The sequence below is a fragment of the Vulpes lagopus genome, chromosome 1 (assembly GCF_018345385.1).
Source record: "Vulpes lagopus strain Blue_001 chromosome 1, ASM1834538v1, whole genome shotgun sequence".
NCBI classification, from domain to species: domain Eukaryota; kingdom Metazoa; phylum Chordata; class Mammalia; order Carnivora; family Canidae; genus Vulpes; species Vulpes lagopus.
In genome coordinates this window covers 177,755,771-177,777,667 of record NC_054824.1, presented here as the reverse complement: position 1 = coordinate 177,777,667, position 21,897 = coordinate 177,755,771, and the positions used below count along the sequence as shown (strand labels likewise).

The 21,897-nt window shown below is 41.5% G+C and overlaps 2 protein-coding genes across 6 annotated transcripts in view; one reads left to right on the top strand and one right to left on the bottom strand.

Moving 5' to 3' along the window:
• Positions 1 to 5,156, bottom strand: part of LAMB3 (laminin subunit beta 3) — a 131,426-nt gene extending 126,270 nt beyond the window's left edge. Inside the window, exon 1 of the mRNA XM_041757823.1 lies at positions 5,138 to 5,156. The gene's annotated coding sequence lies outside the window, so the exon portion shown is untranslated. The remainder of the gene's footprint in view (positions 1 to 5,137) is intronic.
• Positions 1 to 11,171, top strand: part of HSD11B1 (hydroxysteroid 11-beta dehydrogenase 1) — a 64,651-nt gene extending 53,480 nt beyond the window's left edge. For all 5 annotated transcript variants that reach the window (XM_041757859.1, XM_041757852.1, XM_041757858.1 and 2 more), the window contains 2 exons: positions 8,795 to 8,938; positions 10,617 to 11,171. In XM_041757859.1, the coding sequence (XP_041613793.1) occupies positions 8,795 to 8,938; positions 10,617 to 10,837 (365 nt within the window). In that variant the 3' untranslated portion in view covers positions 10,838 to 11,171. The remainder of the gene's footprint in view (positions 1 to 8,794; positions 8,939 to 10,616) is intronic.
• Positions 11,172 to 21,897: the final 10,726 nt, after the last annotated feature.

The window sequence follows — 21,897 nt, the reverse complement described above, 5'->3', positions numbered from 1 at the left end:
GTACAGTGGGAATACAGGGGGATACACTCACCACTTGGGGCTGTCCTTTGGGACAAGATTGGGAATGACAATGGGGAAGAAGGGGTGCGCATTAGGACAAAGACCCATACCACCAACTCTGTAGTGGCCTTGCCCATAATAACCAGAACCTCTCAGGTTTAGTCAAACCCCATTCCTTGGTGCTCCTCAAGGCACCTCCTTGAGGTGCCCTTAGAGCTTCTATCACAAGGATAGACATGAGAAGGCTTACCCTTTCTCCTTGGAAGATCATTGAGACACTGTTCATTTCTGCTCCCTACCCAGTTCCCTTTGGCTTTTTCACCTTCTGGCCTTTAATTCCCTCAGGATGGTTGCAGGTTCATATGTTACAAACACGTTTTGGTTTGGGGTGTTTTGAGGGTTTTGCTTATCTGTGTTACCATGTGCTGTCCAGGCAGTCTGGAACCTCCCTTCCGAAGATGGAAGTCTTTGCCAGTTACTTTGCTCTCAGCCTTTGAACCTCAACTCAAACTAGAGCGGGAGAAGTCAATTTTTAACATGCTGTTACATATTATTTATTCCTTCTTGGCCAGGGCCCCTTAACTCACAGAATCTTTCTAAATAAAAATTAAAAATCTGGGTTTTTGGAGGGGCCTTGTCCTTTTCAGCTTTCTGAAACTTCTCAATATATTTTACATAAAAGAATGATACAGAGGTTCCCTCACACAAGAGAATCAGCATTATATGGGAAAATGTTTAAGAACAGCTCTGTGAATAGAAAGTGGGCTTTAATGAAATGCACCAGGTTTGTTTTGGAATAGTGAACACCTAGGAGAATTTTCTCCCTTCTCTTCTCTTTTTTCTACTTTTTGACATGTTTCAGCTTTTCTTTAGTGAGCCTAGACTGGTTCGCAAAATCCTTTATCTGCAACTCCAAAATCCAAAAAGCTATGGGCTGGGGCGTGGGGTGGGGGTTGGGAGCTCTAAATACTAAGGATTTTCTTTCCCCATAATTAATTATCTATAGTTAATTTAACTTGAATTGAAGGAAGCTACTTAAAGCTCTTATCTCAGAGTAAACCTTCAAATATTTTAATGCAGAAATAATAAAATAATGTTTTTTCTTACAGCATGCCTCCCCAGACTCTACTGGGAGTGCTATATAATATACATTATAAGCCCCATACCACCTCCTAAAATCCAAAAATAATTCTAAATTCCTTTACACACCGGGCACTATGGGTTTTGGACAAGTGTTTATTACCCTATACTTTTGAAGAGGAGAAAATATAATGAACTGTGTTATTATTTTTCTTGCTCTAGTGGCTACTCATTATCACTAACTCATCCTCACCTCTAGTCTTTGTACAAGCTACTCCCATACTTCCCTGGCCCTTCTGTGCCTTCTCTTGTCAAAGTAGACTTCACAATCTACCTCCTGAAGGTGAAATCTGAAGTTTCCTCGTTAGTCCAATATCTTTCTTCACCTAAATATTCATCTTGGGTTTGGGACACATTTTTCCCAGGTCACACTAATTTGGGCTTTAAAGAGACACAATAACTCATAATTCAATGATTGCTCACCCAGTTCCTGTATAAAACTTCAGCGCCTTCCAAAGACCTCCCCTCTTTATTTCTTCTAGGTGTTCCTAGATCATGTTCAATGAACAAATGTTACCATGCATCTCTGGTTCCCACACCCACCCTCAAAGCCCACCATAAATATGGTTTATGGAAAAAGACCTTTCCTACTGAACCCTTCAACACAGACCCAGAACACAGACTAGAGGACTCTGGGGAGGGAGTAGACTAAAATCTTAAGTTCTCTCCATATTTGAGTTTGTTTTCTAAGATTTTATTATTTTTAAGTAATCTCTACTCCCAACATGGGGCGTGAATTTACAACCCCGAGATCAAGAGTTGCATGCTCTACCAACTGAGCCAGACAGGTGCCCCAACACTCCATATTTGAATTTGAGAATAACTGGTTTAAAGGTCTGCAGATCAATGCCAGATCACAAAATTTAAGAGATACAATTTATAATAAATGTCAATGACAGTTGCAGTGTACCTCATGTATGGTTTTCATAATAAAGGTTAATGAGTTTTCAACAGTCTTTGTCCAATCTTGACTATTGTCTAGTAACTCAGTACTTTCTTCACCATTTAAAAATATTTTTAGGGGAGTCTGGGTGGCTCATTTGGTTAAGTGTCTGCCTTCAGCTGAGGTCATGATCCCAGGGTCCTGAAATCAAGCCCCACATTGGGCTCCCTGCTCAGAGGGGCATCTGCTTCTCCCTCTTCCTCAGCCCCTCTCCCCACTTGTGCTCTATCAAATAAATATATAAAATCTTAAATATATATATATATATATATATATTATATATATAGTTTTTTTAACCATGCATCTTATCTGGTAACTTTTTCTGCCATATCCTACTGTTTCTCTACCTTTCTCCTCTCTTCCTCTTTGTCTTTCTCTCTTCTCTCACTCTCCTCTCTGGAAAGAAAACAAAAACAACAAAAACATCACCAGCAACAAAATCTCTCCTTGCCTCCTAAGAAACAATTTGAGATCTTTTTTGTACTTTGAACATAACCTAAGGCATAATTAAAGACAGAGTGGGATACACTAAGCTCCCTTAGTGGGACAAAATCACTGTTACAGGACTTCAGACTATGGGTTCACATAGTCTCTTGCTTCTGCATCCCTGTTGCTATCTGGACAGACACACAAAATACCATAGTCAATATCTTTATTATCATCTAGAAGGGTATTGTGAGCTGACATGTCAACCCAGAACCTGTGAGTGTAACCTTTTATGAAAAATGTCTTTACAGATGTAATAAAGGTAAGGATCTCAAGATCAGATTATCTCAGGTTATATTGATGGCCTAAATCCATTGGCAAGTATCCTAATAAGAAGAGTAACACACACACAAAATTGGAGAAGGCCATATGGAAATGGAGACAGAGATTGAAGTGATGCATCTATAAACCATGGAACATAAGATTAGCATCAGACATCAGAAGCTTGCAGAGACAAGGAAAGATTCCCCAGGGAACATGATTCCTGCTGATACCTTGGGTTTGTATTTGTAGTCTCCAGAACTATGAGAGAATAAATTTTTGTTGCCTAAAGCCACCAAGTTTGTGGTAATTTGTTATGGCATCTCTAGGAAACTAACACAAAGAACCTAGTAGTTGCTAGCCCTCTGGGTGCCCTTGTCTGCTGTCTTAGAAGTGAAAATAACACTACTATTCCTAAATTTGGCCTAGGGCAACCCTCTTGGGTCTCCTCCCTCTCTGGGAACTCTGTACTATCGCTTTACTATCGCTCAATAAACTGCTTTGCTGCCCTCCAAAAAAATACATATATACATTTTGCCTATTTGAGGCTCAATTGTCACTTAGAGAGAATCTTCACCAACTCAGGGATGGCTGGATTTAACATCTGGCTTCTGAAAAATACTCAGATAAAGAACAGTGGCTTCTGACTGAGTGATGTATAGAATTGTTGAATCATCATTTTGGACACCTGGAATTAATCTAACACTGTATATTAGTTATGCTGGAATTTAAATTTAAAAAAATTAAAAGAACATGAGGAAATCTCACCTACTGCTTGAAATCCATGGCCACTAGAGTCAAATTTGAATCCTGATTTGACTCCTGGTTCTCCTACTCATAAACTATGCAACTTTAGGCAATTATCTAGCCTTGAGACTAGCACATAAGACCTAAATAAATGATAGCTCCTATTTAGCTCCAATTTTTGTGATTGTTTGTTTGCTTCACATGGCTGCTTCTCTGTTTGCTTATTACTTTCCATGGCAGGAAATAGCTACCCCAGTCCCAACCCACACGACTTTTTAGTTCAAAATCCAACAGCAGCTAATTAGAATCTTTGCATCACTTATTTCAATATCTTTAGAGAGAGAGACCACGATGTATGTTCAAGCCATTGTGCATATTAGCTATCACTGGCTTGACCTTCTATGTCTGCGAAGGCAAGATCTTTTTGAAGGGTATGTATGTAGGAAGGCAGTGGTGAGCATTTCCAGAAGTCTTTTAAGTTTTATATATTCAAATCTCTTTATATATTCTTTCATAATGTATGCCTTTGATCTCATGCTTTAAAAAGTATCCCCTACCTTGAGATCATATATTGACCCTTTATTTGTTACTTTCCATGTATACTCTCTAAAATAATTTGAGTTTTTTTTATTAGAAGGGTACTTTTCTCTAAGGAGCCTGCTATTTGTCTTAACATAATCTTTTCAATAGTACATACTTTTCTCACCAATTTGAAACATGAATACCAATAACAATCACATTTACTAGATAATTTTTATGTGCCAGAGTTTGCGCTAAGTATATTACATGGATTATTTCAGTTTAGCAGTATTATTACCCACATATGACAGCTAAGAAATGGCATACTTGGGATTCACACTCAGGTCATCTAATTATAGAGCTCATACTTTTAACCACTATGCTACTCTTATAAATAATTTGGGTCTATTTTTAGCTCAAACAATAGGAAAGATTTTTGACATAACTGGAAGTCCAGATTTAGGGTTGACTTGGCTCGTGCTCGCTTTGGCATCACATATACTAAAATAGGGTTGACTTGACTTGAGTTCAGTGTCTCCATGATTCTCTTGGCTCTGTTGCCTTCCATGTGTGATTTCATCCCCAGGCTGATAGTGAAATAGCTGCAGTAATTCTACCCCCATATCCATTCACAAGAATGTTCAGTAGAAAAGAAACAAAATGACTACTTTAAGAAACTCCCCCAAAAGAATAAAGAATTTTCTCAGACCCTCCAACAAAATTCTCCTCCAAGATGGGCCAAATACTCATTCCTGTGTCAATTATGGACTAGGAGATTAGATAAAATCAATTATACAAGCCCACCCCTAGAGTTAGAGATGGAATCAAATTTCCTTTGGAACATGGGCAGCATAAAAGTAAGAAGGACTATCAGTAAGGATTAGGTTCAGCTCTCTAATGCAGAAAACCTAAAATAGCAGTAGGTTAAATAAGTTGAAAAGTAAATCAAGTCTGGAGGTAGGCAGTCCTGGAGGTAGATCTAGGATAGAGGCTCCATGGTCACCCAGTTTCCCTCCTGCCTCAATGCTCTGCCATTCTCACCATGTGGCTTCTACTTCATGGTCCTAGATCATTCTGAAGCCACAGCCATCATATCCACCTTCAGGCACCAAGAAGGAGGAAGGAGTGGAAGGGAGAGACTGATTTCTTCTTTTAAGGACATATCCCAGAAATCACATGATACATTTCTGTTTACAACCCATTGGACAGCACTTAGTCATTTGGCAACATTGGCTGAAAAAAGCTGAGAAATGTGGACTTTATCCCAGATAATTATTTGCCCAGACACAAATCAGAGATTCCACTAATAAAGAAGAGCAAAAGATATAATGAGAGCATGCTAGCAGTCTCTACAACAGGTGGAAACATGAATTCAACTGGGGTTCAGTTACAAAAGAATAAAGGGGAACTAAATTCTGATTAGGCAACCAACAATGTGTCCTGAAGCCCCAGTGGAGTGTTTGGTCCAGTCCTAGACTAGTCAACAACCCAGTGGTATCAGATACTCTGGTTGGACATCCTGTGCCACACACCCATTCCTGGAACTTGACTGTAGAGTCATTCTTGCCAAAACTCATGATTGAGAATGGAGCTGGAGTGGCTCCCTAAAGAGATTTGTTTATATCTTTTTGAGAGTTAATATACTAGTAATTAAAGTTCAGATTGAAGATATTAATCTTTTGTCCACTATGTTCCAAATTGTTTTCTTGTTTTTCATTTACCTTTTACTGTTATAGTGATGTTATTATAGTTATTGCTTTCACTACAGAAGTTTTACATTTTATATTATCAAGTATTCTTTGCCTTTTCATATTTTTTTTTACTTTTCTGTTAGAATGATCCTTTATAATATGGATATGATAAATATTCACCTAGAGTATCTTCTTTCCTGATTGAATTATTTTTTATCAGTCAGAAGGTGCATTCTGTTGCACATATAACAAAAGTCCACTTACAATCACTTAACACTAAATAGGGCTTACTTTTTCTCTGGTAATAAGTTCAAAATTTGTTTGGTGGACTTATTATATCTTAAAGAATCCAAGCTCATTCCACATTTCCGTGCTATAATCCTTAATATGTAGGTTTTCCTCAAGTTCACAAATGATCACTGCAATTGTAGGCATCACATCTGAAGTACTTTTAGAATGAAAGAAGAAAGGCAAAATGTAAAAGCTGCATGCCACCTGAATCTACCTATTTCAGCAGGAAATCAGTATCTTTCCTGGAGACCCCATCTATAGGATTTCTCACTGGTTAGAACTGGATTACTTGGCCTCACAAAAAAGCAAGGGAATCTTGAGGAAATAAATATTTTTATCTCAACACACTTCTGCTCTGAGGAAAAAAATCTAATTCTATTATCAAAAAGGGGGAAATGGATATTGGGTAGACAACATGTGCCATATTTTCCATCTAGAATTTTGGGGATATATGATATAGAACAAGGAACTAACAATTTTTGCCACTGACTTAACCAACTTTCCCAGCATCTTTATTGATTAAGTCATTCTTTTTTCATTGATTTGGCAAGAAATTTCATTTAAGAATTTATAGAGTTTCTGTTGCACACTCTGCAGCAACACAATCAGGGTCCCGAGGGTAAGAGGATGAGGAAAATAAAAGTAAAGAGATGGGGACAGGAGGGACACAGTGGATGATGTCCAAGCAGTGCCAGCTTTATTCAAGGTTCTACAACATTATATAGCATGAGCAAAACAAAGCTAAGAAGGTATCTATTTTTTAGCATGTTTGTGAAACCCTCCAAGGTTCCCCTTTCTCAGCATGCAAGACAGACCCACTGGTGCCAGAAGACCTTGGTAAATAGATAAGCTTGTTGCTCCAGATGTACATACCTCAAAGGAATATTAGATATGGTTAACAGACCAGCAAGGACAACACAGACCCCTATTCAACTTTATGGCCAGGCCATAATACATTGTATCTAATGTGTTATGTGGGCGATCACTGCACAAGCCAGCTCTGAAAACCATTGCTCAAGCCCTTTCTCAAGCGTCAACCAACTATTCACCCTTTAGGCTCCTGAGCCTTTTGAGTGAATGAGGGACGCAAGTCCGGGCCTGGTTTGGTTCAGTTACTCCAGCTAGTCCGTGGTCGCCCACAAGTTTCCAGTTCCAATAAGGGCAGAGTGGTATCTAACAGATCAGCCTGCGTCAGATCAAACTTTGGACAAAATATGGAAAACAACCATTGAAAGCAATGGGGAGAAAAGGCAAAGGCTGACAAAAACTGGAGTCTTGTTGACACTTGAAAGGGGGAACTGACATTAGGTGAGTTTCCCCATTTTATAGCTTATGCCTAAAGGCAGGCCACAGTCAACACCATGCCATCTTACTACCTTGAAGAACCAGAAAGAAGAGTTCAGGGTTTCTGTAAGCAGCCAGAAAGTGGAGGGGGACACCCTGGAAAGGAACAAGCCACAGGGGAAGAATATCAAATTCTATATACAGACTCTTCCAAAATCTGTTTGTCCCCTAAATTACACCACTCATAGGCAGTGTAGATACCAAGAAGCCCAACTAAGATTAAATAATTCAACAGATATTTTAGCTGGAACCTTGCTGCAAGAGACACAGGGTTTCAGCCAAGTTAAATGCCCACATGAAAAAAAAAATCAATATTCTTTGGAGGAATATGTCAGAATCCAGAGATTCTACAATGCATCATTCACAATATCAAGAATACACTGCAAGGTTCTCTACATACAAGAATAGGAAATATGACTGATACTCAGAAGGAAAAGCAATCAATGGAGAACATTCCTTAAAATACGATATTTTAGAATTAGCAGACAAAAATCCTAAAGTAACTGTTATAACTCTTTGATCAGCAGAGTCTAAGGTCTCAAGCCATTTCTAATCCCTCCCTTTAGAAAGGGTATAATGAATAGGTTACCCTATTAAGCAGATGTCCACATGTCCTCCCAAAAACTGGCTGAGAATTAACCAGGGTGATGAAAGTAAGAAAAGCAGGGTTTTTTTCTTTTTGTTTTTTGTTTTAAGATTATTCATTCATTTATTTATTTGAGAGAGAGGGAGTGACAAAGAGAGAGCATGTGCAGGAGAGGGGGTAGAGGGAGAAGGAGAAGTAGACTCCCCACTAAGCAGGGAGCTCAATGTGGGGCTTGATCCCAGGACACCAAGATCATGGCCCAAGCTGAAGGCAGACGTTTAGCTGACTGAGCCACCCAGGCACCCCCTAGAAAGCAGTTTTAAGCAGAAAAAAAGGCAGGGATTTTCATTTCCCTTGTATAGAAAGAAAAATCAATAATAGGTTGCTATGTTGGCAGAGAGCTCTTGCCCAAACCTTCGGATCTCAGCATTCTTGGATTCAGAGGTAGCAGAGTTAGCAGTTGTGGGATTACATGGCTCTTTTATGGTCATTTATTTACCACCCTTACTAAAATCTAACCAATCTCTCTTCAGAGAAGATTTTCCTGCAGCCCACCCCACCTCCCACCTCAATCTCTTCAAGGACAGTTTCTTTGATACCTTAATAATCACTTTTTCTTTCAGAAATTCAACACAGCATGATAATCTCACAGGAGTAAAGAGAAACTATGTCTCAAAGGGTAAAAGGACTCCAAAGGGGTTACAAATCTTACTACAGATAAAGCAAAGATCATCTCTGTAGAAGCTAAAATTGGTCATCTTCTTAACCCATTTCCTTATTATTTAGGGAAAATGTCTTCTCCACTTGTTGCACCCTATTCTGCAAGCAAGTTTGCTCTGGACGGATTTTTCTCCTCTGTCAGGATGGAACATTCAGTGACCAAGGTCAATGTGTCGATCACACTCTGTATCCTCGGCCTCATAAACACAGGTAAGGTGAAGAGAGTGAAATAAACAGCCTGCAGATGACTGCCTTCCTTACCATTGCGGGCAAAGAAGGTGCTGAACTCTTTGACTCATGTGTAAGGCACTAAAAACCAGCAAAAGCACAAGTCTCCATTTAACGAAGCACTTCTGTCACTAGTGGAGCCTCTGACTGTTCTTTGACCCTTCTTTCCATTCTGACCATCAAGTGTGCTGAGTGACACCAGACTCATCACTTGACCCTATTCTTTACACTACATCCTCAGGAATACTCGATGGCCACTAGTTTCCTCTTTGAGGCTTATCAAGTACAAGTTTGTTATTCTTAATATCATCACCTGTAATAAGACATATTGATATCATGAACCTTTTTATTTTTCATGAATAATCTCTAAACCCAATATGGGGCTCAAACTTATAACCCCAAGATCAAGAATTGCATGTTCTATTGACTGAGCCGGTCAGGCACCCCTCATAACCGTTTGACATCATGCACTGAGAAAGACAGTATCATTTTTGTGATATTCTTGCCAAAAAGGCATAATCTCAATCTAGTCAGCAGAGGAAAATGGACAGAGGCACCTGGCTGGCTCAGCCGGTAGAGCATGAGGCCCTTGATCTCAGGGTAGTAAGTTTGAGTCCCATGTTGGGTGTAGAAATTACTTAAAAATAAAAAAAAATTTTAAAAGAGAGAGAAATGGACAAACCCAAACTGACATTCTACAAAACAGTTGATTAATACTCTTCAAAACTGTCAAGCCCATGAAGGACAAGGAAAGAATGAAGAACTGTCACAGACTGGAGAGAAAATAAGAAGAAATTACTACTAAGTGTAATCCTGGCTAAGACCCTCAAACACAAAAAGGTTGTTAGTGAACAAAATAAGGTCTGTGTTTTAGTTAGTAAATTTGTCCCAAATATATTGTACACTGACAATTGTACAGTGCTTATATGTGACGTTATAATTAGGGGAAGCAGAGTAAAGGCTACAAGGGAATATTCTGCACAAGTTTTACAACTTTTTCTGTACTTTTTTTCTGGACTTTTCTGTAAGTCCAAATGCAAGTTTATCTAGAATAGGTACAATGAGAAAACTTTATTTAAAGAGTAATTGAGTCAATTGAGTGGTTGTTATTGAACAAGAGAGAAAGAAAGACACATAATGAAACAAGGATAGAAAAAGAAAAAGAAGCTGTGCAAAAAGGACATGGAAATTTGGAAGAAATAAGTAACTTTCCTTCCAAATGAAAGTGGTTTGTGTTGACAGAAAGCAAAGGCCTGGATTCTTGTCCATATCCTCCTTTTACAAGCTAGTAAATCATTATCATACAGCACTTGGCTTTACCCACTGATACTTTCCATTAGCTTCTATCCTCATTCTGCTCCCCCATATTACTCTCTCATCCCATCCAAAACGCACAAGAGAAAAGCATGATTTAAATCTCTCCATCACCTTTAACTGCCCCCCAAATCTTCATCCAGGAAGACAGGGCCCACATTAACTCTAAGCCTCTCTTTGCAGAGTGGGCCCTAAATGTACCCAGTCTTCTGAGATGGCCCGTAGGCCTTGTAGAGCAAACCCAGGCAAACAGCCCCTAACAGCTAAGCTGTTGCTGTCTACAGACCCTCCATCTTGTAGACTCTACTGGTCTTGGATAACCACACTCTTCTCTCATGTTCTACAGACACAGCCATGAAGGCCGTTTCTGGGATACTCAGCACAGTAGGAGCATCTTCAAAGGAAGAATGTGCCCTGGAGATCATCAAAGGGGGAGCTCTGCGCCAAGAGGAAGTGTACTATGACAACTCAGTCTGGACAGCTTTCCTACTGGGAAATCCAGGGAGGAAGATCCTGGAATACTTGTCATTAAGAAATTATAAACTGGACAAATTTATAAACAACTAATCACTTCCTTAGGATGCGGCATGGGAAGGGACTGTTCATCCTGATATTACCTGAGCTCCATCCATGAAGGCATCTCCCCGGAGAGACAAATGAGTGTCCCCAGAGAGTTGGAAGTCACACATCACATCTCACAATTTGAAGGAGTTCCTCTAACACTTGCACAGTGGAAATGTAATTATAATGAATGTCATGAACCACTGCAACCTGTGGTCATGAAAATGATAGTAACCAGAGGTACGATTAAAAAGTAGTTCTATCAAATTTACCTCATATATAATATTATGATTAATACAATATTAATTATAATAAAGGTCATATCAACTTTATAAATTCATAATTAGTAGCTCTAAGTTCAGTTCATTCAGTATGGTTCCTTTAAAACCATGATCTATACAAGTGAAAATTTTCAGTGTTCATTTCGTATTTTGTGGTCGGAAACTTTTCTGTTCTTGAGTTAAAGAAATCACCCTACTCTTCATTTAGTGGACATCATGTCCATACCATATTATATATTTCAGATACTCTTTATATTATTTTACATTGCTTCTCTGGGAAGGAGAACACCTGGGCAAACCCATGGATGTGGAAATCCCTGGTAACTGGAGCCAGAGAACCTACACATGTTTATTGAGCTCAGGCTGCATCAAGCATCTATACTTTACATGTGAGCTCTCAACGGTATATTAGAAGTCTGGAGAGAAGGAGATGGAGCTTAATCCTGCCACTTACACATTTAGTCATTTATTCATTCAACAAACATTTATCAAGCACGTGTCAGGCATCACCTGACTACAACCAAACAGGAAACAGAAATCAACTATATTAACAAATGAGCAAAGCCCTATATTGGTTAGCTCCTGAACAGGTCAGAGAGGGCAAATTAGATCATTTTAGTAGACTTTATTTAAAAAGGGGATTATTTATTCAAAGTGTGGACAAGGTTATTGGGCAATCACAAGGTATAAGGTAGTATCTCGAGGCTAGTCCCACCTCAGGGACAAAAAGAATGGTTATGAGAACCCAGAGATAGAAACTATTTGGAAAGCATCACAGAACAGGAGCTATGACATTCAGTTATGGGATGCCACTAGCCCACCTAGGACCATGTAGGAGGGATCTTGGGGAATAAACACCCCAGCCTCACTCTCCTCCCTCCCTTCAATTTCTTGCTAATATTTTCTATTATCTAAACAGAGGGACAAGGGAGCAGATTCATATAAACCACACAGGTCAGCTTCCTCATGGACAGCATGGTAGGAAAGAATGGAGAGTGTTCTGGGGGCACAGATGGGATATATCCAGCATGAACTCAACATCCCAAAATGTAGAGCTTCCATGGGAAGAGATACTAGGACACAAGACATGGGCTTGGAAACACAAGGGAAATTTCCTTTTCCCATGTCTTACTCTAAACGTCCAGGCAGCAGAACAGACTGGAATCCATTAAGCCTGCCAGCCACATGGACAAGGAGCTAGATCTGAGGGTGAGTATAGCTGGGCTTTTCTTAGAAAGAGATTCTCTCCAGACTATGCTCAGTGCTAGGGAGCAAGAAAGACCTGGCTGCACCTAGGTGCAAGTAAATAGACCCAAGGGGTGCATGGGTGGCTCAGTCAGTTAAGTGTCTGCGTTCAGCCCAGGTCATGATCCCGGGGTCCTGGGATAGAGCCCCATGTTGGGCTCCCTTCTCAGTGGGGAGCCTGCTTCTCCCTCTCCCCTGCTCATGCTTTCTCTTGCTCTCTCTCTCTCTCTCAAATAAATAAAATCTTGAAAGAAAGAAGGAAAGAAAGAAAGAAAGAAAAGAAAGAAAGAAAAGAAAAGAAAAAAGAAAAGAAAGAAAAGAAAGAAAAGAAAAGAAGAAAGAAAAGAAAAGAAAAGAAAAGAAAAGAAAAGAAAAGAAAAGAAAAGAAAAGAAAAGAAAAGAAAAGAAGAAAAGAAAAGAAAGAAAATAGACCCAAAAAGTGAAGTCAGATTTCGGACTATATGGCATAACACACATGCATTGCTAGTGCTGGATCAGAGATCATGAAGTGTCTGGATGTAGGTGATAACTGCTGTGCCAGTCCCGTGTTCTGCACACGACACAGATGGGGCAAGAAGCCAGGCTTGCAACAGGATGAGGGCAGGAGGCTGATCAGGAGAAAAGGAGGTAACTGCTGAGACAGGAGCAGGACTAAATGACAAATTTACAGCCAGAGTCAGCTTCCAATTAGTTTTGCTTTCAACCTGAACTTTTAGGGTTCTCTTTAGACTTACAGACACATTAAGACTTCAGCCTATGTTTAGTATAAATCAGCTGCTCCCTGATTCTGTTCACCTATGGGGAAAGCAAGAGAAGGTGTGTAACAATATTTAGGTAACGAATAAACTAAACCTTTGGTCTTTACAAGGGTGTGTTGGTAAATGTTTAACAACTGGCTGACCAGAGAGAGAGAGAGAGAGAGAGAGAGAGAGAGAGAGAGAAGCCCTAATTTGTAATATTTGCCTGCTTCCTCGATGTAAATGCTCTCACTGTGGTCGATTTCAAGCCACCAGGTCACATCACTGAATGCGTAATAGAAGAGAAACGCACCATCAGCTCTTTCAAACCTGTACAGCCTGCTCCAGCACACCAGCCTGACTTTCCAATTCCACATTCTTGACAGAATTAGTTATTCTTAAAGGCCCAGATCAAATGCTTCTCTCCTCCAAGGACTTGAAAGTAACAGGCAGCTTCTTTCTACCATTGCTGGGCAAGCTAGGGGAACAAGGGCTCCCAAAGACAGAGGATGCCCACATTCTGGATTCTCAGGGTGTCAGCATTTTGCATGACGTCCATGGCCTTACCTGTGTGCAAGTCCTAAAATCAACCTTCGTGTTCACTAGCAGTGCATTCCCCTGGGAGTAGCAGAAAAACCTACTGACCGTGGCTCAATCAAGTAGAAATTACTTCTCCTCCCATAACAAAAAGTCTGGGAGGAGCAGACCAGGTGTCAGGAAGCCAGGTTAACTTCTGTCTTTCCACTCAACTAACCATCCTCCTCCTCATCACCGTGGAGTACAAGACAGCTGGTCTACCTCAGCATCATGCTGTGTTTCAGGAAAGGAAAAGAGGAACGTGAAGGGCAAAGCATGCACAGCAGCTGAATCTGCCCCCTGATATAGAACAAACTGGGAAGCCCCATCCAGGACTTCAACTCCCATCCTGTCGTGTGACCATCCATCCCTTCAGGAGAGGTTGAGAAATGGAGCTTTCAGCTGAGCACATTGTCACACCCTCCACGAAATTGGGGCTCTGTTAGGCAAGCAGAAGTGTTTGTCACAAGTGTAAATCATGACAAATACAAAGAAATACACAGAGCAGAAGGACACCATTGTGTCCTGACCATGATGACAGGACCCAGTCCCACTGACCATCTGCAAGGCCTAATTTAGTCCCAGCTACCCCCATGCTGAAGAACGTCCTAGGCTCCCGCCTCTCCAAACTTCACTTTGAGAAACTAAGAGAGGGAATCTCTTCAGTAAATCCCTCTCTTCAGTAAAAAGTGTCATGGAAGACCCTGGACAAGAGGTAGCAGGGAGCCCTGAGGTGACCTCAGAGGCAATGACTCACATTGGCACAGGGGAGTCATCCCATCTGCTGTTCCTGGAGAGTTCTCTCTCAGGGACAGTTAATTCCCACCTCGCCACCACATCTGTTCATCCAGGCTGGGCCTTTCTCCATGGCTGGACTGCTCTAGGCCAGTGTTGCAAACCCACCCCCAGAGTCCATGGCAAGCTTCAAAAATTTCCCCAGAGTAGTAGCTGCCAAAGCTTTTGATCACATACTTCGTTATTAAAAAATGATTAGGCGTAGAGATTTCTAACAGATACACAGTTAGTAGTATTTACTAACATGAAGCGTATACAAAAATAAACATCATGAAAAGACAAGATTAAAAATAAATAGAAATTGTACTGTCTTCTCCCCACATCCAGTCACTCCTCTGACATGCTGGAGACCATGGCTCTAAAGCCACGTTAGAGAAAGAGGTCAGTGTATGTTATGCTTCTAGCCAGCCATAGGTTAGAGCATCAGCAAGCACCCGTGGTTCAGGGTCAGCCCCCATTCACCTTTCAGGGGGCCACATGTAGGATAGAATCCATCCTCCCCACCTCCACTCCACCCTCCCTCACCGCCACCCCCCCCACAATGCCAGCTGTCCGAAGAATTTGCCAAGGACCCACATTCTTCTTCATTAGTGCCCAGCCTAGAGCACTGGGGGACATATGCTAATCAAGTCCCGGAAGTATCCCTTAATTTCTCCAGAGAAGTATGCAAACCAAACTAATTTGCAGTATCAAGGGAGCAGAAAAACACATTGCCCGCCTTGATGCGGTGCTCATCCTGTCTCACGATGACTCCAGCAACTCCGCTTCCCTGTCAACATCTCAGCACTCTTAGATCCTGCACCACAGGGTCACCAGTTCATGGACAATGCTCAGGAAAATCAAGATACCCCTTGCATGCTCCCCCCTAGGCAATTCTTAATCTAACTTCTCTAGCTGTTAGAAGTTCTCTAGTTAGACTTAGAACGTGTCTAAATTCTCCAGTTTTTAAGGAGGAGGTAGAGGGGAACCAGGGACAGGGACAGAGCCAATGAGAAAAGAAAGAATTTTCAAAAGGTAAAGCAGGACTTAGGATGCTAATGCCTACAGGCAAATTAAAAAAAAAAAAAAAAGCCAGGAGAAGCAGATTTAGGTCCATACAGATCCAGAACACATAGGGTGAGGAGGACAAGAACCTGGAGCAAAAGGTAAAGCCACAGGATGGGGCAGCCCAGGTGGCTCAGCGGTTTAGCGCCGCCTTCTGCCCAGGGCCTGATCCAGGAGACCTGGGATCCAGTCCCATGTCAGGCTCCCTGCATGGAGCCTGCTTCTCCCTCTGCCTGTGTCTCTGCCTCTCTCTCTCTCTCTCTCTCTGTGTCATAAATAAATAAATAAATAAATAAATAAATAAATAAATAAAACCACAGGATGATGGGGGAACACAGGGCTCGCTGAGGACCAGGCACCAGCCAGGGCAGCACATGCACAAGTCCCTGAAACAGGCAGAGGGATCTTCCTCTATGGACTCAACTGCCTCGAGGCAATCTTAGCCCAACCCCCAGGAGCCTGTAAGTCTACTTTAACATATAAAAATTCCTTTAGAAATTTCCTTTATCTCTAAACCCCCAAGATACCTGCTGGCAATCATCCCCCAGCACACGGCCCATGGATACACATCTGAAGAGTCTCATGACTCAGGGTTTATTAGACAGTAATAAGTGACCTTTCCCCAACAATAGCTAGGCCCCTCAAGGTCCTGAAAACCTTGCTTCCAAAACTCCCCAGACCCCTCCCAACTCCCAGGTATCCAATCAGCCACCCTCAGAGGCCCGGGGCAGTAGCTCTTGGTGCCCACGGGTCCTAATCCTGCACTTTACTAAAACCACCATTTTGCACCAAAGACGGCTCAAGAATTCTTTCTTGGTGGTTGGCTCCGGACCTCTCTTATATTCCAACACTTCATCAAGGAATGGGTGGCTAGGAAATGAGTTCTTAAAGAAAAAAAAGGGGGGTGGGCAGCCCAGGTGGCTCAGCGGTTTAGCACCTGCCTTCAGCCCAGGGCCTGATGCTAGAGACCTGGAATCGAGTCCCGCCTTGGGCTCCCTGCATGGGGCCTGCTTCTCCCTCTGCCTGTGTCTCTCCCTCTCTGTGTATCTATGAATTAATTAATTAATTAATTAATTTTTTAAAAATTAAAAAATAAAAAAAAAAAAGAGAAAGAAAGAAAAGTGCCAGATGAACAAACTGCTTGAGTTGGGGAGGCTTTGGAGATAGGAGTCTCTGGGGGGACAATAAAAGTGCAGGGTGCACAGGCCGTCGCAGGGCCAGGAGCCCGAGGGTTTCCGCAGCCCCCCCACCAGTGACCGGTGACCTGGAGCCCGTGGTTTCTTCCAGCCAGTTCGCATCCTCACCCCTGAGAATCAGGCTTAGGGCACAGGTCCCTAGCCGCCAGCCTAGGCCCTAAACCACTGGCTTTTAGCTAGATCTGTTCAATAGCGACAGCTAGTGGTCACCCTTAAAAGCAGGGTGCTTGTGAGCCTCCGAGGGAAAGAAAGGTCAATGTGAAGTGGGTAGACCAAGGCAGATTCTAGGCGGTCACTGCAGGCGAGCATGTTTGCAGAGCCAAATGGTATAAAGAAAACCCAACTTCTTAAAATGATGTCCAAGGGCCTTGGTTACCTCCATCGCCACGTCTCAGGCCACCTGTCCTGCCTTTGACTCCCCAAGGACCAGCCATTCCTTTAAGCCATTCCTCAGAGGACCATGGCTGGTCCTCTGAAGGCAGCCTTCTATTTCCACCAGGCCTTTGCCCATGCTATCTCCTCTGCCCAGACTGCTCTTCACTCTCCCTACCTATTGTCTGCTTAGCTCCTACCTGTCCTTCAAGACTCAGCTCTGCCCTGACCTCCTTGGGGACAAGTGTCTTCCTTCCACCCAGGCCTATCCACAGTGCTGGGATGGGTGCTCTCCCACCACTCACCCATGCCTCTATAATTTTCTGTATCTGTCAATCACTTTAGCTCATTATACTTTAAATCTACCTTTAAAATGGTCTTTTGTAACTACTTGAAAGTATTTATTTTCTTTTTACTCATTGTTGCATCCCTGATACTGAACACAGATCTTGGTATGAATAAGGTATGTGATTAATGTTTGAGAAATAAAGGACTCCTAGGCCCTAATACTGGGAAAGGCTTAACAGGTGGATAAAACAACTTTTCATTTCGAGGAAGAGGTGTAGCTGGATCTAAAAGTCATTTCATCAGATTCCTGCCCATTATTCTTTTCCCCGCACCACCCTGTCTTTGCCTGTGTACAAACAAGCAATAGCACCTTAGTCGTTGGGAGAGTCCCTCACCTCTCAGCGGTTCTCAGGACCTTGCCATCTCCAGCCGTGACCCACATCCTAGCTCTGTTCCTTCCTGCCCACTTCCTGCAGAACTTCCTCATCAGAACTAAACTGCTTCCTCTTGAAACTGCTCCAACATACCCACTCCTGGATTTTATTCTAACAGGAAGTATTTCAAAAGAAAAAAAAAAAAAAAGGGGATCCCTGGGTGGCGCAGCGGTTTAGCGCCTGCCTTTGGCCCAGGGCGCGATCCTGGAGACCCGGGATCGAATCCCACGTCGGGCTCCCAGTGCATGGAGCCTGCTTCTCCCTCTGCCTATGTCTCTGCCTCTCTCTCTCTCTCTCTCTCTCTCTCTCTCTCTGTGACTATCATAAAAAAATAAAAAAAAAATCTAGGAGTATTTATAAAAAAAAAACAAAAAACAAAAAAAAAACACATAATTGCCTGCCTGAAGATGCTCATTTGCGGTATTATTTGTAAAAGTTAAAAATTAGAAATGACAGGGGTGCCTGGGTGGCTCAGTCAGTTGGGCATCTGCCTTTGGCTCCAGTCTTGGTCCCAAGATCCTGGGACCAAGTCCCTTGTCGGGCTCCCTACTCAGCAAGGAGTCTGCTTCTCCCTCTCCCTCTGCCTGCCACTCCCCCTACTTGTGCTCCACTTCTCTCTGTGTGTCAAATAAATAAGTAAATAAAATCTGTTTAAAAAATTAGAAATGAGGGACACCTGGGTGGCTCAGCAGTTGAGCATCTTCCTTCAGCTCAGGGCATGATCCTGGAGTCCTGGGATCGAGTCCCACATCAGACTCTCTGCATGGAGCCTGCTTCTCCCTCTGCCTATGTCTCTGCTTCTCTCTCAGTGTGTCTCTCATGAATAAATAAAATTTAAAAAAAATAGAAATGACTAAAATCTCCATATAAATAAAAATAAATCCATCCATATAATCTCCATATGAATCAACTAATTAATTACATCATGCAGAATCTAAGAATAAACTCCCTACAATGGGGGACGATTTGTTTTTTTACTCCACTTTATTAACAAACATAGAACTTACTATGTTCAGGCACTATTCTATTGCATGAATATAAACTCATTGAATCCTCAAGACAGCCCTATGAGGTAGGTGCTATTGTGTTCCCATTTATTGCAGAACACATTTTCTTTGGTCTGATATAAAATAAAATGGCCTACAAGACATTTATTTGAAGGACCGCTGTGAAGCACATCAAATGTTTTTTCTCCATATGCAATTGTGTGATATGTATACATTTGTAAAAGAACATTGTCAGTTGACTTGAGTTGGGTGAGTTTAAAAACTTACATATTTGGGATGCCCGTGTGACTCAGCGTTTGAGCCTCTGCCTTCCGCTCAAGGTGTGATCCTGGGATCAGGACTCATCCTGCATCAGGCTCCCTGCAGGGAGCCTGCTTCTCCTTCTGCCTGTGTCTTTGCCTCTCTCTCTCTCTCTCTCTTTCTCTCTCTCTCTCTTTCTCTCATTCTGTGTCTCTCATGAATAAATAAATCTTTTTAAAAAAACTTACAGGGATCCCTGGGTGGCACAGCGGTTTAGCGCCTGCCTTTGGCCCAGGGCGCGATCCTGGAGACCCGGGATCGAATCCCACGTCAGGCTCCCGGTGCATGGAGCCTGCTTCTCCCTCTGCCTGTGTCTCTGCCTCTCTCTCTCTCCCTCTGTGTGACTATCATAAATAAATAAATAAAAATTAAAAAATAAATAAATAAACTTACATATTTTAACTTTTCCCATCATTCCATGGATGGAGAAGTTCCTTATGTTGATTAATTTTTCAAAGTGATGATTTTAAATGGGTTTTTTTTAGCCTCTGGATATACTTATGAAATGGTATCAGATAAAACACACTGTTGCAGCCGAACTACTTCATTTCCATACAACTGCAGGTCTGAGCGAGAGTCTGTTTCGTCATAACCACTGATAAGTCACAAGGGCAGATGCTCCAAATTGCAGATGTTACTATGACAGTAGTGACAACTAGAGTTTATTGAGCGCATCCTAAATGTTATACTAAACTAATCACATCAAGTAGGTATGATCATCATTGCCATTTTACAGAGGAGGAACCAGAGATGCAAAGACGTTAATCTACTAAGCCTTTACTAAGCCGAAACAGGAAGCAAATGGTAAACCCAGGCTACCAATCCAGGCAGCCCTACTTCTGAGAGGTCCTGCTGATCTTCCGCCCCAGGCTGCTACTCGGGCAGTATGCTTCCCAGTGAGCAACGGGCCCTAAAAAGCAGGTGCCAGATGTGATATACAAAGTAATCTTGTTATAAGGTCGAAAGTTATCACAGCTCTAAATTAATGATTGCAATTACAGAAAATTACGATAACTCAGGCTCATTTTTCTATGGCTATTAAATTGTATTTACCAGGGGTTAATAATTATCCTGAGCAATGTCAGCCTGACATGGCTACTGTTCAATAAAAATGAAATTATTAAACAGATTGTGGTACTTTAACATTATGGAATATATGATGACACTAAAAGGTAAAAATGCCAAAAAAAAAAAAAAAAGTAAAACTGAAAAAACAAAAAGATAGTATCAAGTGGAAAAACAAATGCATAATTATAGGTTCACTACACTTAAAATACGTTTTTTAAAAAGGTGTATATATAGACAAAAACTAGGAGGGAATGTGAAAAAGATGAAATTTGCATTTGGGGAGTAAGATTAAGGTGTTTGTTTTCTACTTTGAAAGTAATTTAAAAATTTTTTTAAAAAGCTATATAAGGGGCACCTGGGTGGCTCAGTCGGTTAAGCATCCTTGACTTTTGATCTCAGCTCAAGTCTTGATCTCAGGAGTTCAAGCTCCATGTCAGGCTCCCTGCTGAGTGTGGAACCTACTTTTAAAAAATAAATAAATAAAAATAAAAAATAAAAGTTATTCTAATGTTATTATATTAGAATTTTTACAAACTGAAAAAAAGAAAATCTGAATGTCTTTTGACCCATCTCTCTATCAATTTGCCTTATTAGTCTTCAAAGAGTGCTCCTAAAATGCTCTCTGCACAGCAGGCTGACAGCAATCTGTCAGTGCTTTGGTGAGATCAGTTTTGGTTCAATATTACTACATCAATTTAAATATTCTCTGTTGTGAACAATAGATTGTTCTGAATATAAAATAGATCAGAAAGGAAGGGTGTCTGGCTGGCTCAGTCGGCAGAGTGTGCGACTCTTGACCTCAGCGTCATGAGTTTGAGCCCCATGCTGGGTGTAGAGTTTATGTAAAAAAAAAATTTAAAAAGGTAAGAAAGGTAAGTATAGAAATATGAAAAACATATAGAAAAGGCTCTGGAAGATATTTCAGTGTGGAATGTGAGGACATCTGTGAAATAACTTGGGACAGTTTAACCAAGGCTGTGGTAAGGAATGACAGTTTAAACCAGGAAGGAAAATTGCCAGTTTCAGAAAGAAGATAACACTATTAAATGAGCTAATTTTACTAGGGAGCAAATATCTCCAGAATTAGAGTGTTAGTGAGTACAGTTAGTGTTGTTTAGGCTCTCAGAATTCTTGGCTGAAGGCAAAAGCAATCATTTTACCTTTCACTAGATCATTGGTGTGGTATCCCATTGAGTATGTTGCCCTAAAAGGGATTTTGATCTTCATACACATTTCTTTCTGATTCTTTTTAAAAGATTTTATTTATTTGAAAGAGAGAGAGACAAAGTGCATGAGAGAGAGCACATAACCAGGGTAGAGGAGGCAGAGGGAGAGGGAGAAGCAGACTCCCTACTCAGCAGGGAGCCTGATGTGGGGCTCGATTCCAGGACCCTGAGATCAGGACCCAAACTGAAGGCAGCTGCTTAACTCACTGAGCCATCCAGGCCCCCTCTTTCTGATTTTTTTTAAAGTTTTCATTTATTTATTCATGAGAGAGGCATAGGCAGAGGGAGAAGAAGGCTCCCTGCAGGGAGCCCCATGCGGGACTCGATCCCAGGACCCCAGGATCAGGCCTTGAGCTGAAGGCAGACGCTCAACCACTGAGCCACCGAAGCGTCCCCTTTCTGATTTTTAAGGAAGTCCAAAAAGTTTGTCGATAGGAATTCCTGTTATGATCTCTATACTCCAATGTCCTAAGCTACCAGAACCTTCTCTCTCTTCT